Source organism: Lycorma delicatula, chromosome 3 (genome assembly GCF_047948215.1).
Source record: "Lycorma delicatula isolate Av1 chromosome 3, ASM4794821v1, whole genome shotgun sequence".
In the NCBI taxonomy this organism is placed as follows: domain Eukaryota; kingdom Metazoa; phylum Arthropoda; class Insecta; order Hemiptera; family Fulgoridae; genus Lycorma; species Lycorma delicatula.
Genome location: NC_134457.1, coordinates 64,777,798 through 64,802,572, shown reverse-complemented (window position 1 = coordinate 64,802,572; position 24,775 = coordinate 64,777,798). Strand labels below are relative to the sequence as shown.

The 24,775-nt window shown below is 29.0% G+C and overlaps 1 protein-coding gene across 3 annotated transcripts in view; it reads right to left on the bottom strand.

The window, feature by feature from the left end:
* Positions 1-24,775, bottom strand: part of LOC142321657 (uncharacterized) — a 361,563-nt gene that overhangs the window by 55,295 nt on the left and 281,493 nt on the right. For all 3 annotated transcript variants that reach the window (XM_075359921.1, XM_075359920.1, XM_075359923.1), the window contains one exon: positions 22,739-22,914. In XM_075359921.1, the coding sequence (XP_075216036.1) occupies positions 22,739-22,904 (166 nt within the window). In that variant the 5' untranslated portion in view covers positions 22,905-22,914. The remainder of the gene's footprint in view (positions 1-22,738; positions 22,915-24,775) is intronic.

Below are 24,775 nucleotides of genomic sequence, written 5' to 3'. Positions count from 1 at the left end.
TTTTCTAAATAATCCAAAATATTTTGAGGTTTTTTAATAATATCTTCATTTAAATTATAACGTATAATTAAAAATTGTGCAAGTGTTAATTTTGGCTTATTTTTAAAAAGATTGATTTTATTTTTTTTTAAATAAGAAATAATTTGAAATGAATTTTAGTTTTTATTAATGGGATATTGAAAGTTATATTCTCCACGAACATCCTTTGTTCACAAACAAATCCAGATAACAATTCTAATATTTCTTTACATTTTAAGAATCTATGATTACGAATCTGATTTAACATCAGTTTGGAAACTTTTTTACGATATTATGATAATTTCATTTTCTTTACGGAAAAAATAGACTGTTCAAATGTGGAGCGTAGATTTATATCACAGAATAGACTTTCAAAAATACTGTAAATGTAAAAATACTTCGGAAATACTTCGCCAAAAAAAAACTTGTTTTTAATAACCTAAAACTTTACTGAATAAAATTAATTATAAGTTACAGGAGATTAAACTAATTAAATGATAAAATTATCATAATTCAATTAATATTAAATTTTAATCTAAATACTAGTAATATAAAATTTTTTTAAATAATTTTAACTGATAAGAAGTAGGCTAGTATGAAGGTAAAAAATTCATCACAATGCTTAGTATTATTGAAAGTTATTCTTTTCTACTCGTTAGCGTGAACTAATGAATATTTAATTAATTGTACTTAAAAAATTCATGTAACCAGGTGTATACAGTGGTCTTAATTGAATCTTTCGTTGATACACAGTTTATTACACAGTTTATTCTTTCCGATGGTAAGGCTTTCAAAGTTTTCTGCAAAAACTGGGCTAAAGGGTCGTTTTACTTATTAAGTAACTTAGTACAATCAGTATCCGTATAATTTATTTAAATTAATAAACTAATAACAATATGTAGTATAATTACAGTTGTACTAATTTACGCAAATTAATAATTAAAAAGTAAACATAATTTTTCTTTTTCAATTAAGACATTCAGACATTCATATATAATAATAATAGTATTGTAATTCTTAAGTAAAGTAGATAAGTTTACTTAATTTTAACGTCCACTATTCGCATACTGAGTAAAAAGTTAAATTAAAATGAACTCGATCCGTGACATAATTAAAATTGAAAGATAGTTTCACAACGGTAATATTAGTGTGGTTATTATAATATTAATAAGGCTATTTATAGTATACTGTATACTGTACTTATCATTAGGAGTTTCTGCTAAGTACACATTCATGTTTTTTTTTAAAATTTCTTTGTATGTTTTACTTTTACTATAAGCGTTCTAAAGCTGTACTAGAAACAGCCAGCTGCTGTTTTTATAATCAGGTATAAATTTTAGAAATTGCATTAACTATTCAGCATTAACTTTTTTCTTTTATAAAAATTATTTGCATTCTTTCCTACAATATTGATTAATAAAAAATAAACTACAAATTACATAAAAGAAGCATTAAAGTATTACAAAAAAAAATGATTTTTTCCTAAAGATCTTTGTTCAGAAATTAAACATAAAATAAGATAATAATTTGTTACAATTTATTTTTTTCTTATAAAGCAGCAAGATAATTTTTCATTATTAAAAGTTATTTATAAGTCCAGCTTTGTGCAAAAAAAAAAACAAAAAAAACACGAAAACTGTGTTAACTTTCATATTTTTATTTATTTATTTTTACTTTCCTGGCATTATCCATCATAAGGACCCCAAAAAACAAAACAAAAATGGTCATAATGTTAGTACGTACGTAAATTGGTAGGTTGGCGTGTTTGAAGCTTAATAACTTTTAACTGAATAAACCAATTTTGATGAAATTTAGCATTGAGTTCTGTACTCCTATATCGGGCAATTTGTTGGTAAAATTTTGTGGTCAATATCTCAACGGGTGGATAAATAGTTTTTTGAAGTCAATTTTTTAAAAAATTTTGTAAACGTAATCCCACTTTATATTAATTTCAGTACATTTATGCTTGCTTATCTAACCATTTTTAAAAAAGATTTTGCCACAGAATCTTTCTAAATAATTTTTCCTACATTTAACAATGAAATAAAAATTCTCCTTGTAAAATTTGTTTTATTATAAATATATATATACTAAAAACGCCAAATTTTTCATCATTTATGTTTCATTATACATGATTCTGTTAAATGTTTTTACCAATCGCAACTAAATAACGTTCATGCATTTATCGTACTAACAACAAAAACTTTTACATCTAAAAGTTTGAAAATCCTGAACATTTTTAGCTGCTTCTTGAGTTACGATTTTTTAACACAGCTCTAATTCCAGCCTCCGTGGTGTGAGTGGTAGCGTCTTAGCCTTTCATCTGGAGGTCCCGGGTTCGAATCCCGGTCAGGTATGGAATTTTCACACGCTACTTGTCATTCATCTCATCCTTTGAAGCAATAGTGGTCCCGGAGGTGAAGAAAAAAGCTCTAATCTCAATGTTTTCTCTTCTATCCCCAAAACACAAATATAATTTTAGATAAATCGTTCGTATCAAGAAATATAAATCGTTCGAACGAATGAATCGTTCGTGCGCTTTATCTATATAAACGAAAATGTAATGTTCGTTTGTTCAAAATCTTAAATCTCCGAAAATTCTTTACCGATTGCTTTGAAATTTTGACACAGCGTTGCATTCGAATACGTGCGTGTTTTTATATATATACTATTTATATATTTAAGATGTCACATCTGTGACAGGTAAAAACATGCTTAAAAAAAAAACAGCGCTATCTGTTGGATGAAAAAGCATCACATGCTATACTAAATATTTTACGATTCCATTTCAATGTTTCCGGTGTGTGTATTCGCTATAGACTAAAAACCTACTGGACCGATTTACGTGCGGGGAAAAGGGAGAAAGGAAAAAATCTAAAAAGGTAAAAGGGAAGAAGGAGTTAAGGAGGAAAGTAAATGGAAAGGGAAAGGAGAAAAAAGAACGGGGAAGAGGAAAAGGAAATAAGGGAAAGAGAATGGTGGAAGGAAAGGGGGAATTAGGTATGGGGAAGGGAATATGGTAAAAACGAAAATGGGAAGAGGAAAAGGGGGGAAGGAAAAGGAGAAGGAAAGGGAAAAGGGAAAAAAAGGGAAGGTTAAATTTTGCGAAGTTCCGTAATGTTCATTTTGTTAATGTTCTATCAAATTTTCGGTTGTGTTCATTTAATATATATATATATACTCAAATCTAGCAATAGCGGAGCTTTGCCGGGTCCGCTGGTTTAAAATAAAACCGTGAGCACAGACAGCAAACAAACCAACGCACCATGCTTCTTTATTGGACATATATATATATATATATCCAATAATATAATATAATATATATATATTCTTTTTGTTGAAAAGTACTTAATTACTGTTATCTCCATTTTCCAGAAATTATCTACTTTTCTTAAACTTTTTATAATTAATAGAAACCCCTTAAAGACTCCGGTGGAGGTAGGAATACATCAGAGAAATGTCATTCCAGTCTGTGTAGCTTCTCCTATACTCTTGATATCGGAACGAAACAATTTCTAACTTGTATACAACCATTTCCTAGTTTATCCAATATCCTTTTGTTTCTTTTAGTTCTTTGATGAGGAAGATGAATCTTTCCTAAACAATTAACAGGGTGAAAGAACCGTGGAGATGATCTCGGAAGAATTTAAATCCAAGTTCTAGCACCATTAGGATGACAGCTCCATCCTGTATTCGTCCCAAAAAAATTTGATATTTTTTAGGGGAATTTTTTTACTCTATTTTAAAAGCTCCAGAAATAATATTGGGTTAATAAGTTAAGATCATCCCATTAAACACGTTTTTTATTTTAAATTCCTTCATGAAGAAAGATCTTCTATACATGATATCTTTAAAGCTAGATTACTAAAATTTATCTGTTTTTCATGATTGAAGCAAAAAAGAAAGTAATTAACGTAAGCGATTGAGTCAGAGGTCTTCAGAAATAACACTTGAATTTATCAAATTACGGAACCGTAAAGAGAATTATATAAATCCGAAATTATTAAAACAATGTATCTAACTATGGATAAATAAAGATAATTAAACAAAACAAGTTTGAACCGTAAAACTGTGTTTAGTATTATATCTTCGTTTCTTTCAACCTTTACAAGGGTTAACGTTGTTCAACTAATCAACTAAATCAACTAAAATCAACTTCCTAACGATTTCAACAAAAAAAACTTAAAAAGAACTGCTAAAAGTTTTTTTTATTAAAGTTGTGCAGAAAGAAAAAATCCATTAAAAAAAAATAAAGAAATTTCGTATATTTTAAGTATTTTTTTATCATTAGATTTTGTATAGCAATTATCTTAGGTTTCCTTACAAAACCTACTTGCCAACTTTTACTGTGTTTGTTAAAAGTAATATGCACTATACAGTTTATTATTTAAATACTGTAACTTAGACTTCTGCAACTTTGTTAATTAAAAATGATAATCGCTTAGAAATTGTCTGTAATTAGCAATTAATAAGATTATTTTAGTCTCGTAACGCGATTCATGAGAAGTCAATTTATCTAACTAGAGCATGCAGTAAAACCTACTTAAGTTATATATGTTTAGTTCCACAACCTGCATTAATTACACCCAGTTCCGCTTTCTTATAACTTAAATAAGTACATCATATTACAAGAACTTCTGTTAACATAAATACTGTGTGCTATACCCTGATACATTTTAACTGTATAAATTTGTACACTCTTGTACAAATTAATGTGAACAAGAGTATATTTTCAAAAATAATCAAATGTTTATTACAGTATTTTTTAGTATTTAATATGGGCTCCTCGCTTTTTAATTACCATTTTAATTCTTTTCGACATTGAATTGAACGTTTTTTTTACTATTTTTTTTAATTTCTTGATCGTGAAACCACACCTTAATCACAGCACAAATAATCTTCTCTTTGGTACTATAGTCAATTTTTCTCAGTCTTTTCTTCAGTTGGATTCAGGTCTGGTGAATTTCCAGGCCAGTCCAAACCCTGAATCCCTTTTTGAGACACGAATTGCTTAACTTTCTTTGATGAGGAGCAGGGCAAGTTTTGGTCGAACCCTATTTTCCAATAGTGGATGTACGTTTCACTCATCGTCCCAGAGATAAGGTTTTAGGTCCAACATAATCGAAACTTTCTCAAAACATCTTCTTTAAAGGATGCTTTACAATTTGTATGATGCGTTTTGGCGAAACCCGCTCATCATCGCTTCTTCGCACTTGTGACACGCTTATGCCCTAAACTAGAAAATGACTCTCGTCAGAGAAAAGGACTTTTCTCCAAGTTTCAGCACTATTTTTTGGCCCAAATAAGCCTTTTTATTCTTCATGGTGGCTGTAAGTAATTGTTTTCTTATAGGCCTTCGTGCATGCGACCACTTTACAGAAGTATGCGAACAGTAGAATCGTGAATTTTCACACCAGTTGATTCTAAGTCTTTTTGTAACTCGAAACTATTTTGCTAGGATTAATTTTTCTTATTCTACGAAAATAGCATCATCTTTTAAGGTGGTTTTACCTTTTCTTCCACAGTGACGGTTTTCGTTGGGGTGAAATTATACGCATCTCAAGATTTTGTCTGATTATCTTATTAACTACACCTAGACAAACCTGTATATACTATGCTGTCTTTGAGTCATACGAATATGCTCATTGAATGTAATTATCTTGCTTTTTTCTTAGGAGTTAAATCCATACTGTTTCTTTCTCTAAATTTATTAACGAAGTCACAAGAAGATCAAAATAAAATAGGTAAACAATGCACATAACCTCTCAAAACATAAAAAAGATATTTTTAGGCAATATTTGAAATTGAGGAAAACAACTGTACTATATCTGGAACCAGTGATACAACATAACTAACTAAAAATTACCTCTTGTCACATTATGATAAATTAATGCTAAAATTTAGCATTAATTTAAACAAGACTGTATGTACTTCTGAAGTATGATAATTAAGTAGATAATTAAGTTTGTGAAAAAGAACTGAGATAGTTTTTTTGTTTAAATACAATCACCACCTTATAATCATGCGCACAGAACATATATACATATGTTCATATGTATTGCAGTATCTTTCAAATTAAGTGATTTTAGCATGGAATATTTTTTGGATTTAATTATCTTGAGTAAGAATTAGATATCATAATTCTGGTTAAATAATCTTTGAGATCATGAGAGAAGTATTATTTACCCGGTTTACTAAAATTAAACGGTCTCAAGGTGGTAAAAGTTATACGAAAAACGCACGAGAGGAAAACTGTAAATTGGATTATTAACAACGTGTCGTTTTATCTGCTTCCCTCTACCTTTTCTCATCTACGGTAGCCTTTTATAAATCTACAAGAGCTGTCCTCGTACGTACCCTAAAGAAATTTACGCAATCCCCTGACATAGAATTAAGGTTTAAACCAAAACAACCCCAATTAAACTGAACGAAGATATGAATAATTCAGTACTTCTCACTTGTTCAGTATTGATTCTTATCTGGTATATCTCGCTCTTTATTTTGTTTAGATATACGGCTCCAGCAGAACGTTTTTCAGTATCTGAGAATTTTAATTTGGACGCTTTATTCGAATCAGGGATTTGTATGATTGATTGAATAAAAATATTATTATCAAGGTAGAAACAATTTTTTTTTTTAAATATTGGTAGCTTATTTTTATACAAAGCTCTTTTAATTTAATAATTATTTAAGATGAGTGATGAAATAGTGTAGATTGTTAATACTTATCTTTCCGTGAGCGAGATAGGAGAATGAAGGTCCCGCTGGAGAAGTTATTGCTTAACAGTAAATGCTCCTCGAACTATCGCCCGTTTACCATTTGTTGTTAGGTTCATTCACTATACAAACTTCTCTTTGCATCAGAAAACTTTGAGTTACATATTTTTTATATACTATACGAATCAATTGCTTAAAATATTAAAGATATAATACATAATTTCATAAATTTTATTTTTAAGGAAAATCTAGGTCAACGTTTTTTTTTTGAAGAAGGCAATCTTTTAAAATTATTTTTAAAAAACGATTTTTTTTTAAAGGTAAATGTAAGATAATATATTTTAATGACTTATGAATGAACACGATTTAAAAAAAAATTACATTATGAAAAATTTAGTAATTGCATTAGCTTATTTTTTTTTTGTTTTTTTTTCTTTAATGTTCATTTTTGTCCTACAAAACTTATTTATGGAGTTCATAATACGAAACGTTCTTTCTTTCATTAAGATGATTCACTCATGCAAACGGAAGGAGGGATACAAGGTAATGGGAACAGGTATAAAATTATTTTCGTATAAAGAGATGAAGCCCCGTATTATGAACCGAATCAAACAGAAGTTATACTCAACAGTAGTCTTATTCAGGTAGCGAGAAGTCGCTTTAATAGGTATAAGAGGGCGGTGCTGGCCTCGCCCGAGGCTTACTTATACATACAACTCGAAGTTTGTTATATTCGTCGACAACAAGCGGGCCTACAAGACGAGTGTATGTATGTACACAGTAGTGTCTGCTGGTCGCTGGCTTGTTTGCTTTCATGCTGCTGCTACGTGCGGATGGCAGTTGTATTTCTGTGCCCCACGGCTTAAAAACCGGTCTCAAATAGGCCTTATCCTTGTGACGGTGACTCCTGTTATCAAAACGCCGGAAACTCTTGTTTTAATAATGAGAATATTATGAAGATTATTCTTAGTCCTTTAGCGCAACGTTGACGTATTTGCTCATCCTATAATTGTATCACGTGTATTTATTCATCAAATATATCAGGTGTATAAAAAACTTTTATCTTATTGGAATCGTATCCAAATCGGGAGAAAACACCACTGCTCTACTTTTGCAGGTCATTGACAATTATTTTTTATAATGGGTTTACTCTTATAAAGTAATGTGCAATTTTTTTATCATCTTGTAGGTACAGAAACTAGTTAGTTCTACGTGATTCTAACTCTAAATTAGTAAAATAAAAAATAGCATAGATTCGTATTTATATAGTAAACAAATATATTCAGTTAATCAGACTTAAGAATTATTAAGTTAACTTATTTAGTCAAAAAACACGTGTATATTATGGCTGAAAACTTAGTACACATTATCCAACTTTTCAATTATAAAAACATTTTAACTAATCTTTAGACTTCGAATTTAGACTTTTCACTAAATTCTTTAACTGTAACATATTCTTAAAAAAAAAAAAAAAAAATTATAAAAAGAGAGCAGTTACTGATCAATTTAAGAATCAATTTATTAATAAATAGTAATGCGTTCATCTAGTCTTGCAGTTTTTTTTTTTGTAAATCGATAAATTATTTAATAATTAATTTCATTAAATTATAACCTATTCATCGACTTTTTATAAATCAGCAAAAAATTGAAAGGAAAGACATCGAGAATACATGAAATCGTAAACACTTTATGTAAAATATGGCATCCCGGAGTACACCCCGACAGTCCAAATAATATTTCCTTTTTACTCTCCGGGTATCATAATATTAAAGATAGAAAGAAGAGCTAACAAGAAGGAAAGTTTGGCAAACAGTCAAAGAATGGGATATGTTTTTTTTTTTAATTTCTCGACGTTTCATGTTCCAGGGAACTCCAAAAAAGTGAGGGTAATATTCGTACGTACGTATGTATGTATGTTGGTGTGTTTGAGCTTCATAAATTTGACTGGATAAACCGATTTTGATGAAATTTTTTACAGAAACTCCTGTATACGGGGTAATTAATTGGTAAAATTTTGGGGGTCAATATCTCCAGGGGTGGAGAAGATAGTTTTTTAGGGAGCAGTTTTCTCAAAACTTTGTAAACATAACCCCACTTTATATTAACCTCAATACATGCATACATGTTTATCTTACCATTAAAAAAAGTTGCCCCAGAATTCCCTCCGTTCCCAAAAATCGAAAAAAGCTGTGTTCTTATTGTATATTTTTAACCGAATTCTTTTTTTTCATCCTAGGCATTGTAGTAGTGCAATAGATCATTGTGGGTGGGGGAACCAATGAAAGTTTAAAAATACCGATTTTTTGAGTATTTTAAAACTTCTTTTGGTTTATTTAAAGTTTTAATACCATTAAAAATTTCATTTCATCCCCACTACCAAAAAAGAAATCTTAGATAACGTTTAGTTGGTTCTATATTTTTTTCAGTGGATTTTTTTTAACATATAAACGTAGAGAAATCCAAAAACTTTGTTGAAGGATGATTTTGGATGTATTTAAAAAAATACTGATTTTGTTTAAATTTTCGTTGTACGAAGTAAAGAAAGCATTGTGATCGTGAAAAATTTCGGTTTCCAGATTTCAACGGAAATATCCATTTTGACCATCCCTGAATCCAGTTGACTAGTTTCGGCGTGACGTCTGTACGTACGTATGTATCTCGCATAACTAAAAAACGATTAGCCGTAGGATGTTGACATTTTGAATTTAGGGCTATTGTAACATCTAGTTGTGCACTTCCCCTTTTGATTGCAATCGACTGAACCAAAAGTGTCCAAAAAAGCTCAAAAAAAAAAAAAGAATTGGATTTTAAACTTTTTCTTAACTGCAGTAATAACCTGTCGTTGGGATTTTTTTAACGATATATCATTATTGATTCCAGAGTTATAGCCAAATAAAATTTTAATTAATGAAATATTTGGATCTTACAAGGGGGAGGCACATCGTTTCGAATCCGACTTCTCTTTTTCTTAACTTTTTTTTTTTAATTTAAATATATTGATTTATTAATAATTATTAATCTCTGATTGTAAAAAATATACAATACATAATAATTCAATAACATTAAATAAAAAAACAAAAACATTAGAAGTTATTAATGAAATAAAATTTTATGTACTTTTAATTTAAAAAAAAAAAAAAGATATGTAATTTAATAGGCATACAAGGAAGTCATGTGGCGTCAACATCAGATTTTTCTAATAGAAAAACCATCTAGACTACAGCGTACTTTAATATGAACACTGTTTACAGATTTGTTACTAGTTTTCAACAAGATGTGGCAGTTAGATTATTATTATTCATTATTTAATTGTGAATACCATTATAATTTTAATACCTTTATCGGTTCTATAATATATATGTTATACCTTTATCGATTCTATATATATATATATATATGAAAAAGATGTCATTCATTTAATTTTAAATTGACAGCAGAATTTACTAACTGGCTTGCATTCCTTTCCTAAATATATTAATTTTTTTGTACAAATTACGTTCGCATTGGTTTTCTATTATAATTCATTTCATATAAATAAAAGCATTTAAGCTAATTGTGGATCATACTACTTGTATTTAGATCGAGGGTAACTTCAGTTCACTTTTTATATTAAATTACACCCGTTAAAATAAATCTCTTTTCCGTTTTTTAATACTTTAGTGGTACGTTTGTGAACAAATACTTTCCAAGAAAAACTAATTGTATACCGTATACGTAATGCAGATGATGACACGGTTAAAGTATAAAGTGGTATGTTGTTAGAAAAAATGTACGATTAGAATATGCAGTTAACACACACTAACTGCTTGTAACTCAAGACGATCTACCTAAGAAGAAACTATAATATTTTATTCGGTTACATTTTTACCACCATCGGATATTCAAGCCATCGACGGCCCTGTATCATTTTCTACCAAGTGTCGGACGGTTAGTGTATGTGGTGTGATGAGATAGTTGAATGCGGTTGTGGTTATTTTGTGGTGAGACATCGGATCCGAGACCGTTCAACACGAGGATAGGACCGGTCAGGGCACGGGGTCGCGTGAAATGACTTTTTAACTCCGACGAACTGCATTGCGTGAACACAATTGCTGCTCTCTTTTCACCGTCTCGGCTTTCCGCTACTTTCAACACATTCACCTAAAACTTATTGTCACATTATTTTGTATTAAGTTATGATCTCGTGTCCGTATCCACTACGACAAGTAAAGTGCTTGTCCTCATGATATGCTAGGAGTGGCCCGCGCCAGAGATCACCGAGTTGCATAGCTGATAAACATAAAAGAGCCTTTTCATGTCACAGATATACGATGTCCTGCTGCGACTGAACAAATATCTTGTTCGATAAGGATATTAAAACAAAAATTCTTTTAAAAGTTGTGAGAGTTAGTATTATTATACTTGGCTTGTTATTTTGCTGAAATCTTATTACGATGCAACTAAAATGAAAATAAAACGAATGGGACGCATACAGTTAAACGAAGAGTTCTGGATGTGAGGAAAACTGTTTTACATTTTAAAATCGGTATATTGTTTATCTTGCTCTTCGAATTAACTAATAAGCTAATTTTTTATCTATCACACTATTCATTTTCTTTTCAAAATATTTATCTGATATTCTTGCTTTTCATTCGTAATCACTACATAATTCCTCGTAGAAATTATAAAATTACTTAACCTGAAACACTGTGATCTGAAAGTGAAGAGGAGTAATGAATATATTAAACTGAAAAACGTTATACAGTAAAATATAATTTTAAAAGAAACGAAACTACATTATTGAGCACTTAATGTTTTCTATATGAATGCACAAAAAACGACAAAAACTTCCACTTGCGTATCATCGTTTTACTGTATACTCTATACTGACACAATTACGCAGATTTAAGAGTACACAGGAATAAAAGATTAGACCGTTTTTAATGGCCAAATAATAAAAATATGATGGTACAATTAAAATAAAACATAAGCAACAGAATCTAAAATATAAGCTCTGCCCGTCAATGTTCAATATGCATGCTACGAAGTACTGCCTAGTATTAAATTAGGCTATACAGAAACGGCTATGCGGAATTGTCACTAAGCTCAATTATCAGTATACGGATTGACAAAGTTCGATATTCCGCTACTCTAGTAAGTTTGATTACTATCAAATACGTATCTTCATTATATTCCTACAAATTTATTTACATTTACAGAATATATTACATTAATCTGTGCGTAATGTACTTTTTAATGAAATTGTCAGAAAACTGATAAAATATTGAAAATCACAGATGGATAGAATTATGCATTTTGTAACACAAAAATATGAAATTAAGTAATGAATTATACAAAAACATCGACCTTTATTAGAGCTCAAAATGAAATTAAGGTATACAATTTTTTTTTCATTATTTTCCTGGTATTGAGAGTTTCTTAATACAAAGTTTGTATATGAAGATTTTACTGACTTCATTAACAAAGCAATGTAGTTCTGTTTAACTTTCTTTTATTTTATTAGTTAAAAAAATTACGTTAAGTTGTAATTTTAATTATAACAGAACGTCTGGTAGTAAAATCGTCTGTAGATACTAAAATGATGAAATGTAATTAAAATTAAGGTTTTATTAAACACTTGTAAAGTTACTTCGTACCATAACTAGAATACAAATTTAATCACTGTTATTCTTATAATTATTCTATAAGTTGAATTATTTTAAATTATTATTAAGTATTATTGAGGTTGGCTACTTTAACAGTATATTTCACAAGTTGATAGATCAGAGCTATTCGCTGATCTTCCCTTTTAAAGTATCGTTTATATTAAACACAGCCAACAACATTACTTTACATATTTCTACAATAGTGATTTTTTTTTTAACCCCCGGGTTCACCATTGAAAGGCCTCCGGATGAAAGGCCAAGACGCTACCACTCGCGCCACGGAGGCCGACTGTATAACAGTAATTAAATTTAATAAACCAAAGTGAAAGGATTTCAATAAGTGAAAGGATTTAGTGAAGGGATTTCAATAAATTTAGGCTCCTGTAAATTTTTGTTAACTTATTCAAATTTAAAAAGTTTTTTCTAAATCTCAAAACAGGGCTTATTTAACGTGGAGAGATGAGCTTAAGACAAGTTGACTTCGGTAAAACTTTTATATAACATATTAACTGCAAAATAAGTTAAAAAAATAAATATGTAATATAATAAATTTATTATGTAAAATTTAAGTAAAAATTTCGTAACAGGTTTCGACCAAAGACAAAACAGTGACAGTTGTAGTATAAATACTTTGTTAAAAATGATGTCACACGAATTGCAAGAGTAATAAATAGACTGCACATGTGCGCTTTAAATCACCTCTTAGTTGATTTGGCGGGTAAAAATGACGTCATAACAAAGATATTTACTAATCATCCAAGCTACAACATTTACAGTTGTAAGTTTAGCAAATGAACGACTAATAACTATACGTACAATAATATAATGTTAAACAGCTTCTAAAAGTAATAGAATACATAAATATCACGTATGTATGTAGATATTCCGGAAAAATTCTCTTAAAAGTAGGCTAATTCGTTTGTACTACTATTTTAATTCCTGCTTATATTATAATTTACTAATAATTAGCGAAAACTTTCTGCTCAATATATTCATATGCTGGAGACAGTAGTCAGATATATAAATAAATATTTTATTCTGAGTGTTATGTAATAACACAATATACACAGATTGTATAAAAAGTGGGTAGAACGGTTCTTCACGGATGGATAAAGGAATTGCTTCATCATTTGCAGGAACAGATCAAGAGGAAACCGTGTAAAATGTTGATCAGTGCAGAATCAAAAAATACACAATTATAAGAAAAATAAATTTAAAAAAAATTAATTGAATTAAGTCCATATTAATAATTAAAAACATAAATACGTGATATAAAAGTAAATCAATAGCAATTCAGAAAAGTTTAATGAAAATGCACACATATTTATGTATCTGTCAAATGCAGGTATAGATTCTTTCTTTTTTTTGTTGATATTTTGTAAAAATTCATCAGCAAAGTAAATTTTTTTTTTAAATTTAATTTATAATCTTATCAACAATTAAAGTCATTAGTTACTTATCAGTGTAATGTAACTGTAAACGTATGGTTAATTGAAACCCAATCATGTAATTTCCCGTGAAGCCCATGAAATCTCGGGGGAAAAAAAGAGAAAAAAAGATTTTTTTAAAGAATACTATTGTTTTAGCAAAGTCTCTATTTACACATTTATAATTATAAAAAAACATGGATATGTTCAAATTTTTAAATTTACTTAATATCGGTGTTTACTATTCAAGTTTATATACGTCAAATAATGATTTGTTAACCTGTTTTCTGTATTTTAAAAATGTGTACTTACTTTTTCAGGAATCTCGTAGGCATGATATTGTATTTTAGACGCCAATGTACGTAGTTATAATAAATATTGAAAATTATAACAAGCTTAATCTTTCATTAAGACTTCAAAGCAAAACCATTATTGAATAATTTCGGTTCAAACGAAATCTTTTAATTTTTGATCGTCCCGCAAGAGTTTGTTAATTAACAAAGCACCCAGAAATTTCGCTCTGTGGGCAACAATATAAAAATATTAACGTTATCATTAATGGAAATTTTGTACCCGCGGTTGGCTATCCTTTTTTTTAACCTACAGGACCACCGTTAGTTATTACTTCAGAGGAGATGAATGATAATTTTTGTAGCGTGTGAAAATGCCATGCTTGACGGGATTCGAAACCGGAACCTCCGGATGAAAGGCCGAAACGCTACCACGGTAGTGTCTTACGTTTACTTGATACATATAATTAAACGTTATATAATAAAGTTTGATAATAACAATTGATCCAGTGAATAAAGTTTTTGAACACCTAAAGGAGATTTTTGTAGTATTTTTTTTTACCTTCGGAGATACGTAACAATTAGATTATTACATAACAATTAGATGATTTCATGATAGATAGTTCATGATTTTTCAGCCATTAATGCACTTAAATGATACAAGGCACCTTGGAAAATTCTCTATGACACTCCGCGTTCTGCACCTTCATGTGATGACATATTACATGTGTATTTTTGTTGAAAGTTTAAAGTTTTACAGCCTGTTTACATTTGGTAAGGTGTGACTTTAACCTCTTTTAAGTGCAGCTCTTGTGATACCGCAGTAACTAAGTATTTTAATATAAATAAAAAAATATTGAAATAAATCGAAAAATTTGAAAACGTTTTGTTGTATACGCTATTATATGTCGGTAGACAAATTTTTTTCTCTAAAATTATGCTGAAGGTTTGTCTCTATATTACGCTTTTCAAGAAATTTTAAGTTACTTTTTCACTATATTTTTCAGATAATTAAAAATTACAGATAGCAATGGTTTAAAATTTTGTAAATCTGTAAATCTGTACAACAATAATGAAAGTCTCAGTGGAGATGGGGAGATAAAAATTTACGATTGTAAGTTTTCGGTAAAACTTAGTGCTCTGTAGCATGGAATTAGTAATTATTTGTTGGAAAGTTTTAGTGCTAGGGTAAAAAATGTATCATTTTAACTGCAAAAAAAAATAAAAATTAATTTAATGATTGCAAGCAGAATACGATTTCTGCTGTTTGAACTATTGAAAATATGATCTTCTTTCAACATTTCTTTTGATCTATTCTTTTCACAAAGTATATTTACGAGGGGTACTCTAAAGTAAAGACCGCTAGGAAATGTCTCTCCTTAAGGTTGGTGAACCTGTGTCGTTCATGGCCACGCTAGTAATGTACACACTTCTTTGTTGTCTGTAAGTTGTCTTGTTCTGGTATCTTTGATTACGTGTGAACTATTACGTTATAAAATGAATAGGAAAATCAATGTTGCTGCTGACTGTGAAATACGTGGTCATACGTTTTTTAAATCATCAAAACGTTAAGCCGGTTGAAATTCATATGCAGTTGGTCGCTGTGTACGTTAATAATGTAATGAATGAAAGAAACGTCGGAAATGGTATGAAAGATTTAGAAATAATAGAATTAATGTGCATAATGAAGAACGTCCGGGGAGGACCTCGATAATCACCAGAATTGTTGAAACACGTCGATAATGAAATCAGAAACGATCGTCGCTCAACGATTTTCGACCTGGCCCTTTTTTTCCTGATGTTTCAAGAGCAGAAAGGTTTGTCCACGTTGGGTGCTGCACGTCTTAACGGAACGTCACAAAAAAATCCGAATGGAATTTTTGATACGCTACATAGAAAAAGGTGATGAGTTTCTTAATTCAATTGTTACTGGCGATGAAACATGGATTTCATATTACACGCCAGAGAAAACGGCAGTCGTGAATGGCATCATTCTCAATCACCAACCAGACCGACAAAGGTAAAGCCACAGCCATTTGGACGCAAACTGATGACCATAATCTTTTGGGATCGGTTTGATATACTGCTGATTTCACGCCACGTGGAACGACTATAAATGCAGAAGCTTATTGCGAAACTCTATGTAAGTTATGGCGCGCCATTCAAAGTGGGCGACATGGGCGGCTGACCGACAGCATCGTCCTGCTGCACGATAATGCACGTCTACATGTTGCGGGTTCAGCTCGTGGTTTACTGACAATTTGGATGGGAAATGTCCGATCACCCACCTTACAGTTAGGACTTAGCTCTTTGTGATTACTATTTGTTTGGGAAATTGAAAGAATTTTTAAGCGGTAAGCAATTCGCGGATGACGATGAACTTGAAGATGCTGTTAATCAGTGGCTAAATGGACTGGCGGCAGAAGAATACGACGAGGGTATATTGAAGCTGGTGTATCGCTACGATAAACGTCTTAATTCATGTGGCGATTATATAGAAAAGTAGTATAAGGTATGTCGTTGTATGAGAAATATAAAATATTTATGAAGTTTTCAAAGTAATTTTTTTTACAATGAAACTGTCTTTACTTTAGAGATTACCTCTCGTAAATACATGTTTATTGAACCTAATTAGATATATATGTTATTACAGTACAGATAAAAGATTATTACACCTTAATTAGTGGTAATTTACAAGTTTTTGTTTATTATTACGTATTATTCTACTTAATCTACATAATAATACTAGTTAGCAACTAGTTTTATAGGCCGAATTTATTTTACACCGATTTTAATGTCACTTTTATTTTTAATTTTAAACTCCAAACCTACATAGTAATATGATAACAGTAACAAACACTTAAATTAAAAATAACGACAATCAGATCGATATCATTTTATAAAATACTACAGGAACACGTATTAAAATATTTTTTTTATTCCTATAACAATTATTATTGATTTTGATAAGATTATATTTTCTGTACTTTTACTTAATAATATTTCAGTTTCAAGGTCATGTAATTGCTTTTTGAATTGCAAGCAAACCAGTTCTTTAAAATCATTGTATGTTATGTAGGCGAACTGGTTAAATCCATTTGAAATGATCGGCCGATAAAAATAATTTATGTAAGTTTTATAAATACATATAATATATGTATCACAGTACGCTTAAAATGGTAAGAAATATAATTTGGTATTTATATCAGAAGAAAATAAGGATCATCCATAAAAATATTTCCCGGATTATTTTTAATTTCTTTAACGGAAAATGCAGTTTACTTGCATTTTATTATACATACTTCCTTATTCATTTTATTAAAACCAACAATAGTTTTAAATAAATAAAAAAAATAATTTCTAATTGAAAAAGATATTACTTGGTAGAAATTGATCGATAATGAGAAAACTTTTAAAAAGTTTCGAAATTTGGTTAGATTAGTCTGAAAAGATAATTTATTAAGACACTTTGTACAGTATATTTTCAGATTTTGTTTTACGTTTTACATCGATATAAAGCCGAATTACGATGAAATAGAAGAGAGGGAATTTTTTCTAGTTTTTCTTATTTTACAAAAACAATTTCAGCAATGATATAAAAGTATATAAGTTAACAGGTGGGGAAATAAAATGAGAAAATAAAATCAGTTAAATAATGGTGAATAAAATGAGAAAAAAATTCTTTTATGTACCTTATTTCAAAGCGTGACTTAAGATTAAATTCATTGGAAAATATATAATGGGGCTAGTGTAGATGCGACATGTACTTAGCATTTTTATAAATTTTCGCTAAATCTCCAGATAAAAATTATTTTAAATTAATCTCCAAAATGTTTGTCAGATTTTCACAAATTTATGTTTTATATGTATTTATTAATTCCTACTTTGTTCATTTATTAAAAATTTATCATAATTGTCAGTAATAATAAAAAAGAATGTTAACTGATTTATTAGGTTTATTAAGCTTAAACCAAGCTTTTTTTTTATTTTTGTAAGTTTAATTTCGGATCGTGCATTTGTTTTTGCATTAATGAATTCAGAGGAAATTAAGTGTCTTACGTTATTAAGGATCTTAAAAAAATTTAAGTTAATTTTTTAAGTCAAATTAAATGTCAAAATTGAGACCTTATTTCCGTAATATTATTGTTAGTGTATTTTTTATTTCATCGTGTTTCTGCTCTGCTGGTTATAGATGCTCCTTCGTTTTGTTCCATCTTATAAGATGGAATATAATATCTTGTATTGTAATATAATCTTTTCTCTGAAAAGATTATATTAGAATAAAAATTTGTTTGCTTGTTAATTTGATATTAAGACAAGGGATAAACATTTTTACATTTGATCGGTTTATTATTGCTTTATTAACATACTGTTTTGTAAGATGCTCTAAAATACAAAATTTTACTGATTATTTATTCTCTTAACTGCTTGCGTTAGTACTTTCAAAAATAAAGTAATAGATTCAGATTTCGTATTATATCACTGGATAGATGTACAATTACGATTACTTGACTGATTGATTCGTATGTTGTTTTCAAAATATCACACGATTCCTTGAGTATCTTTATTAGTGGCCGTATTCAGTTACGTACCTTTTTTGTACCTTTTTGTATTCGTGGAAAACTAAGCCAGAATGGTTTGTTAATTAAGAACCCAACAGCAGAATTGGGACAGGGATGGTATCAAGAAAGTGATAGCGTTAAAATATAACTGGTGGTTTGTATGTAATTCGGGTAGACTAGCGCCAATCTTCGCCCGGTTCTGCTATGGAACACATATTCTTCCCATCATGGATTTATGCAATCTAGTAATTGTGTATGATTGACCACCTCCACGTGTATTTTACAGTATAGAATAAGTTATTGTTCGTAATTAATATAATTTCAAAAGATTATTTCAGTTGACAAAACTCAATGTAATTTTCTATAATTTACATTTTAATGAGTTAAGTTCAATTTAGAACTAAAAAAAAATAGTATTTATTGTTACCGTATGTAATATTCTGTTACTTCATCGGAGTTAATTCGTTATAAGTATTCATATTTTTTTTTATGTTGGAGGCTATCTAAAAATAAAACAATATTAGAATAATTGTTTCAATTAATAGTGAAGCAATGTTTTATTTGTTAAAGCAGGTTCATTTATATCAGGATTGCCCTTGATGTAAATTATTAATAAGTTAAAAAGGAGTTAATAATTGCTGATTAATTTGTCCGCAATATTTTTATACTACTACGAAGTTAATTTATGTACAACAATGTCTAACATAACGTCAACGCTAAATTTAATTTTTTATTACTGCAAAGTAATTACAAAGTCATGATTAATATATAAATATTTGTTTACATATATTTATACATAGGTAATGTGTAATTTATATACATATATATATATATATATATATATATATATATATATACACTAGCATGTCCCCGTCGCGGTCAGGGGATGTTCAACTGGCCAGGAGTTGTCAGGGCCAGGGAGTTCTGCCCCCTGCACCTCTGTGTGTTCATTAAACTCATACTTGTGAGAATAATAATTTAAAATAAAAATTAAAGCTTATTCACTTTATAAAACTGTCAGTGTACTGTAATTTCTTCAGAGCAGCAGTTTGGTGAGTACAGGATCTAGTAATTGGTTTTTAGATTTTCCGCCGCGAAAAGCATAATCTGAATTCAACATAAATTACCACAACAATGTTACAAAGTCTCATAAAATTTCATTCAATACGGTAGTATAAAACGACAAAAATTTAAAAAAAACAATTTATGTTTTTTTACTGAGGTAGTAAAATTCAAAAAAAACCGACAAATGTTTTTAAATATTTAACTGAAGAATATTTGCAAGCCCAAATCGAGTGAATATCTCGTTTAGCATATCTAGAAATCGGGAAAATTTCCTCAAAATTGTTTTTATCTTTTCCTTCACCTCTTTCAAGATCGAATTTCGAAAACTCTAGAAATCGGTTTTTAGATAGTCACATGAAGATTACACTCACCAAAAATCAAATTGATATCTTCATTTGTTACCCAGAAATTAAAAAAAAAAATAATAAAATTTAAAATTATCCCATTTAAACTCTTTAAAGTTGGAATTTTAAAAATCTAGAAATTGGGTTTTACATATTCACACAAAAATCAAATTGATATCTCATTTGTTAACAAGAAATTAAAAAAAAGCCGGCTTTCAAGCAAAATCAAAAAATTCATTTTAACCTTTTAAACTCGGAATTACAAAAATTCTAGTAATTAGTTTTTAAATATTCACATCAAGATTACGCGCACCAAAAATCAACATGATATGTTTGTTCATTACTGAGAAATTAGAAAAAAAATAGCAAATTTCATTGTTACTCCATTTTAAACTCGAAATTTCAAAAATTAGTTCACACACACTATAAAAAGAGCGTATTGACAAATTTTCATCAATTTATTCTCTGTAGTTTTTGCTGGGCGTTGATTATTATGAATCGCTCAAGCACGACTATGTATATAGATGTATCTTTAACTAAGGAGTAAAATAAAATTCAAAATAAAATAATTTATTAAATCTTACTTAAAAGAAAGTGTAAAATTAATTTTATAATTTATGCTGGAAAAAAATTAACACAACAGTAATTTTTTTTAATATAATTATATCAGAAGAAAGATTAAATTGTAAATATCAATAACGATAATTTAAAAACAGGGAAGATAATGTAGTACATAATGAAACCTGTCGTTTACATCCGGAGTTTTTTTTTAATTTTATTTTTCATAAAACTTGTTCTAAATTAAGCTTAAATAAAATAGTAAATTGCTAAAAAAAACGCGTTAGTTTTTTTCTATCATTTCAAGCGCAGCAATATAATTATTAATTATGGCACACGATAAAAGAAGTTTGATCACCAGTTTTATTTAATAACAGTAAATCTAAGTTTATTACTTTTAAGTTTATTAAATTTAATTTTGAAAATTGGGATAAATTAATAAGATTAATCCATTTAATAAATGTGCTTTAATTTAATTACCTAATAAAATAAAATTTTTAACATTTAATTTATTCATAATTCATTAATTAATTACCTTGTAAAAATTAAAATGTTTAATTAAATAAAACCTTGGAATTTTGAATTGCGTTAGTTTTATTTTGTTTTAAAGAGCATTCATACTTATAATCTATATAATTTCCTTGTAAGCGATGGTACAGTCCATATCACGCACATGCATCGTTATTACTAAACAATAAGAATTGATGAAACGGTCGTTATCATGTTTGTGGTTTACGTATATTATAAACGGTTGCAATTAAGGAAGAATTTGCGTTAGAATGAAAAAATTAAAAAAAAGAAAGTTTTCCCTTAATAAATAACTTATAGTGTAGTAAATCAGAAATCAGTTTTTAAAAGGAAATGACATTATTTTAAATGAAGAATAAAGGTTTGCTTGCTCGGCAGTCATTTCTAATAAATATTTGTTTTAAGAATTTTGAGAAAAATTAAAACATGAGTAATCGGTTTCTACGTTTTATTTTTCTATTCTACGTTAGATTTAAGTAAAATATTTGAAATAATATACATATATATGCTTCTTAATGCATTTATAGATAAGTAAATCGACTGTAAAATTGAATAGTTGATTTAACAAATTCAGTAATTTAAAATAAAAGTTTTTACGAGAAATTAACAATTTTATTTTATAAATATTTATTTTCAGCAATCCATTCAAATAGTTCTACAAAGGAGATATAATCTGAATATATTAAACTGTTTTTGTATATTTAACAACCATTTTTTCACTAAGTCTGGGCTTGGACGGGTTGGATTGGTGCCGTATCTAGATTCTCATTTTTGTCTTACCACAAGTAGAGGGAATACGTTATGGAATATTTTAAATTATGAAAAAATAGGAAGCCGCAAAAATGACCAGGATTCAATCTAGAGCTTACTTTCTTTGCAAACATTTTGATCAGTCATTTTCTGTTTTTTTCAGCTCAAATGGCTGGTAAGAGCAGCAAATCTAATCCTTTGTTCACGTAATTAAAATTTTTAATAGCATACACTCATTTTTATAATTTTAATTTAATATTTTTACACTTTAAATCTACGCTAAGGATCAAACCCAGATGGATGTAGCACGTTATATAACTAATTATTATATAAGTCCAAAATTCGAAAAATCTATCAAATCAGTAACCGTTTAATCTAAACCAATCAATAATCAGTTGAGAGTAAAGCATTCTTTATTTTTAAGATAAAAAATTTTATGTCGATAATGTTAATAATAAATCTACGCTCAAAAATATTTATTGGAGTATAAATGAACTAAAGAGGCAAAAGAATTTAATGACAGATAACACGAACAAAGATGGATAGAATGTATAAGAGGATTAAGGAAATATCTAAAAGTAAAGGAGGAGGAAGATGTTACTGGTTTCAGGGTTTTATCTAAGGGGTACTCTACTAATGATGCCCCAAAGAACAACAAAATTTCATTGAATAAATAAAGAAACGAAACAACAATTGTATATTTTGCAAAGTACGTTAGTAGATGTTAGATAGGTTCGTTCGGATATTACATTCTCAACTGAAAATATTACACGAAAATTAAAGTAAATTCCACGTAAGCTTTAAAAAAATAACCGAACTTTTAAATACACTTACTTCTTTTCATTTCCTTCGGAGAATCATCTTCCAAGATTACGGCAGGTACAGCGGTGACAGTCTGATAATGATGTGTTTCAGGAGATAATGACGGTCCAGTCGGTACCACTGATTGATGAACAGTAGTTTCCCCCGCATCCGGGCGCCTACTGCGGAATAGCCGCATCCTCCTCTCCCTGTAATAAAAATAATTATATTTATGTTATATCACAGTGTCATTTACTGTTTAAAATAATTTTCACCAATTACAAATTAACAGTTCCTGTTAAATATGAAAAGAGTTATTTAAAAATACTTCAACCATCAAAAAAAAATTCGGAAAAATTTTATAGCTTATTAACGAAAAAATCATGCAGACTTACTATATGTAGGAACGATCTTTACTATTTAATAACAATATAAATTATTTATCGTTATGTGAACGGGAACAGGAAAACATTATAAACAAGTAAAAAATTATCTTGAAAATTAGTCTTATTATAAAAATTATGCAGCGAGTTTGTTTCATTTTACCTATGTTGAATTTTAAAAATACGGTCATTTTATCTAATAAAGAATGCCTTTTTATGATGCTATGTGTTATATAAGAGTGTTTTTATGTGTAGTCTTACATTTTATCATTGCATATTTCTTTTCATTTCAGTACATGAAGGGAAGGTAAAAGATATTTCACCGCATGTGCCTAGTTTAAAATACACAAGCTAAACTGATAAAAATAAAGATTTACGTGAATAAATAAGTAAACGAAATGTTTGCCAGTTTACAACAAGATGGAAGGTAGTTATGTATAACTGTGGGATAATGTTTCAAAGCCATGAACCACAGTAAAATCCTAATGAAAATTCATGAAATATTATTTACTAAATAAATGTTATATAAAAAATATTGCAACACATTAAATATTGTATCGTTTTATGCAATTTTAAACATGTTGAACAAAAATTAAAAATGCAATAATTATTCATTTGTAACGAAAACTACGAACTGCAGCAATAATTTAAATTTAAAAGAGAGCTGTAAATTTTTGTAAGACAGTAAAAGGAAATAATAAATCAATACGTACGGTAGAATACCGTTTTGTAATACTGTAAAATAATATAAAAACTTTTCTGCCATGATCTACTTGAAACAAATTAAGATTTCATAACAAAAGACTGAAAGTCAATAAATCAAGACGAAATTCAACTTAAAAACATTTAATTTAATTCAGAAAGTGTTATCTTAAAAAAAAAGTGTTCTGCATATAAAACTATCTGTAAGACAATTTTCAATAATTTCCTGAAAAAATAATTATGTGGAGTAATATAACCGGATTATAAGCATACATTAAAACTGTATTTCTGCTAACAGTAGAAATAGTCACACAACTCAATCTTATGGCTACGTACAGCCTAGGGCTTATCTCTATACTTGACCTATAGCTGTTAAGGAGTTAGGTAGTCTGGATTATGAAGGGAAAAGAGTAATCTATTTCATAAAAGTTATTGTAGTGTTATTTTCTACCCATTTCTCCAGCATACATCTAGTTTGTATTCGTAGAAAATTATTTTGTTTCTTCATAACTTTATTCGTACACTTCTACAATTATTATAGAAAGAAAATGTGTAAAATCACCATTATTGTATTAATTTAAATACATATGATTTTAAAATCAGAAGTTAAAAAACACAAAGAGGTTAGCAAAAAAATTAAAATCGTTGAAGGAGGTTAGGTTACCTATTCCCGACCCACCGGGTTGGTCTAGTGGTGAACGTGTCTTCGCAAATCAGTTGATTTCGAAGTCGAGAGTTCCAACGTTCAAATCCTAGTAAAGGTAGTAGTTACTTTTATACGGATTTGAATACTAGACCGTGGATATCGGTGTTCTTTGGTGGTTGGGTTTCAATTAACCACACATCTCAGAAATGGTCGAACTGAGACTACAAGAATACACTTAATTTACACTCGTACGTATCAACCTCATTCATTCTCTGTAGTAATACGTGACGGTGATTCCTGGAGGCTAAACAGGGAAAAAGGTTACCTTTTCCCAATGTT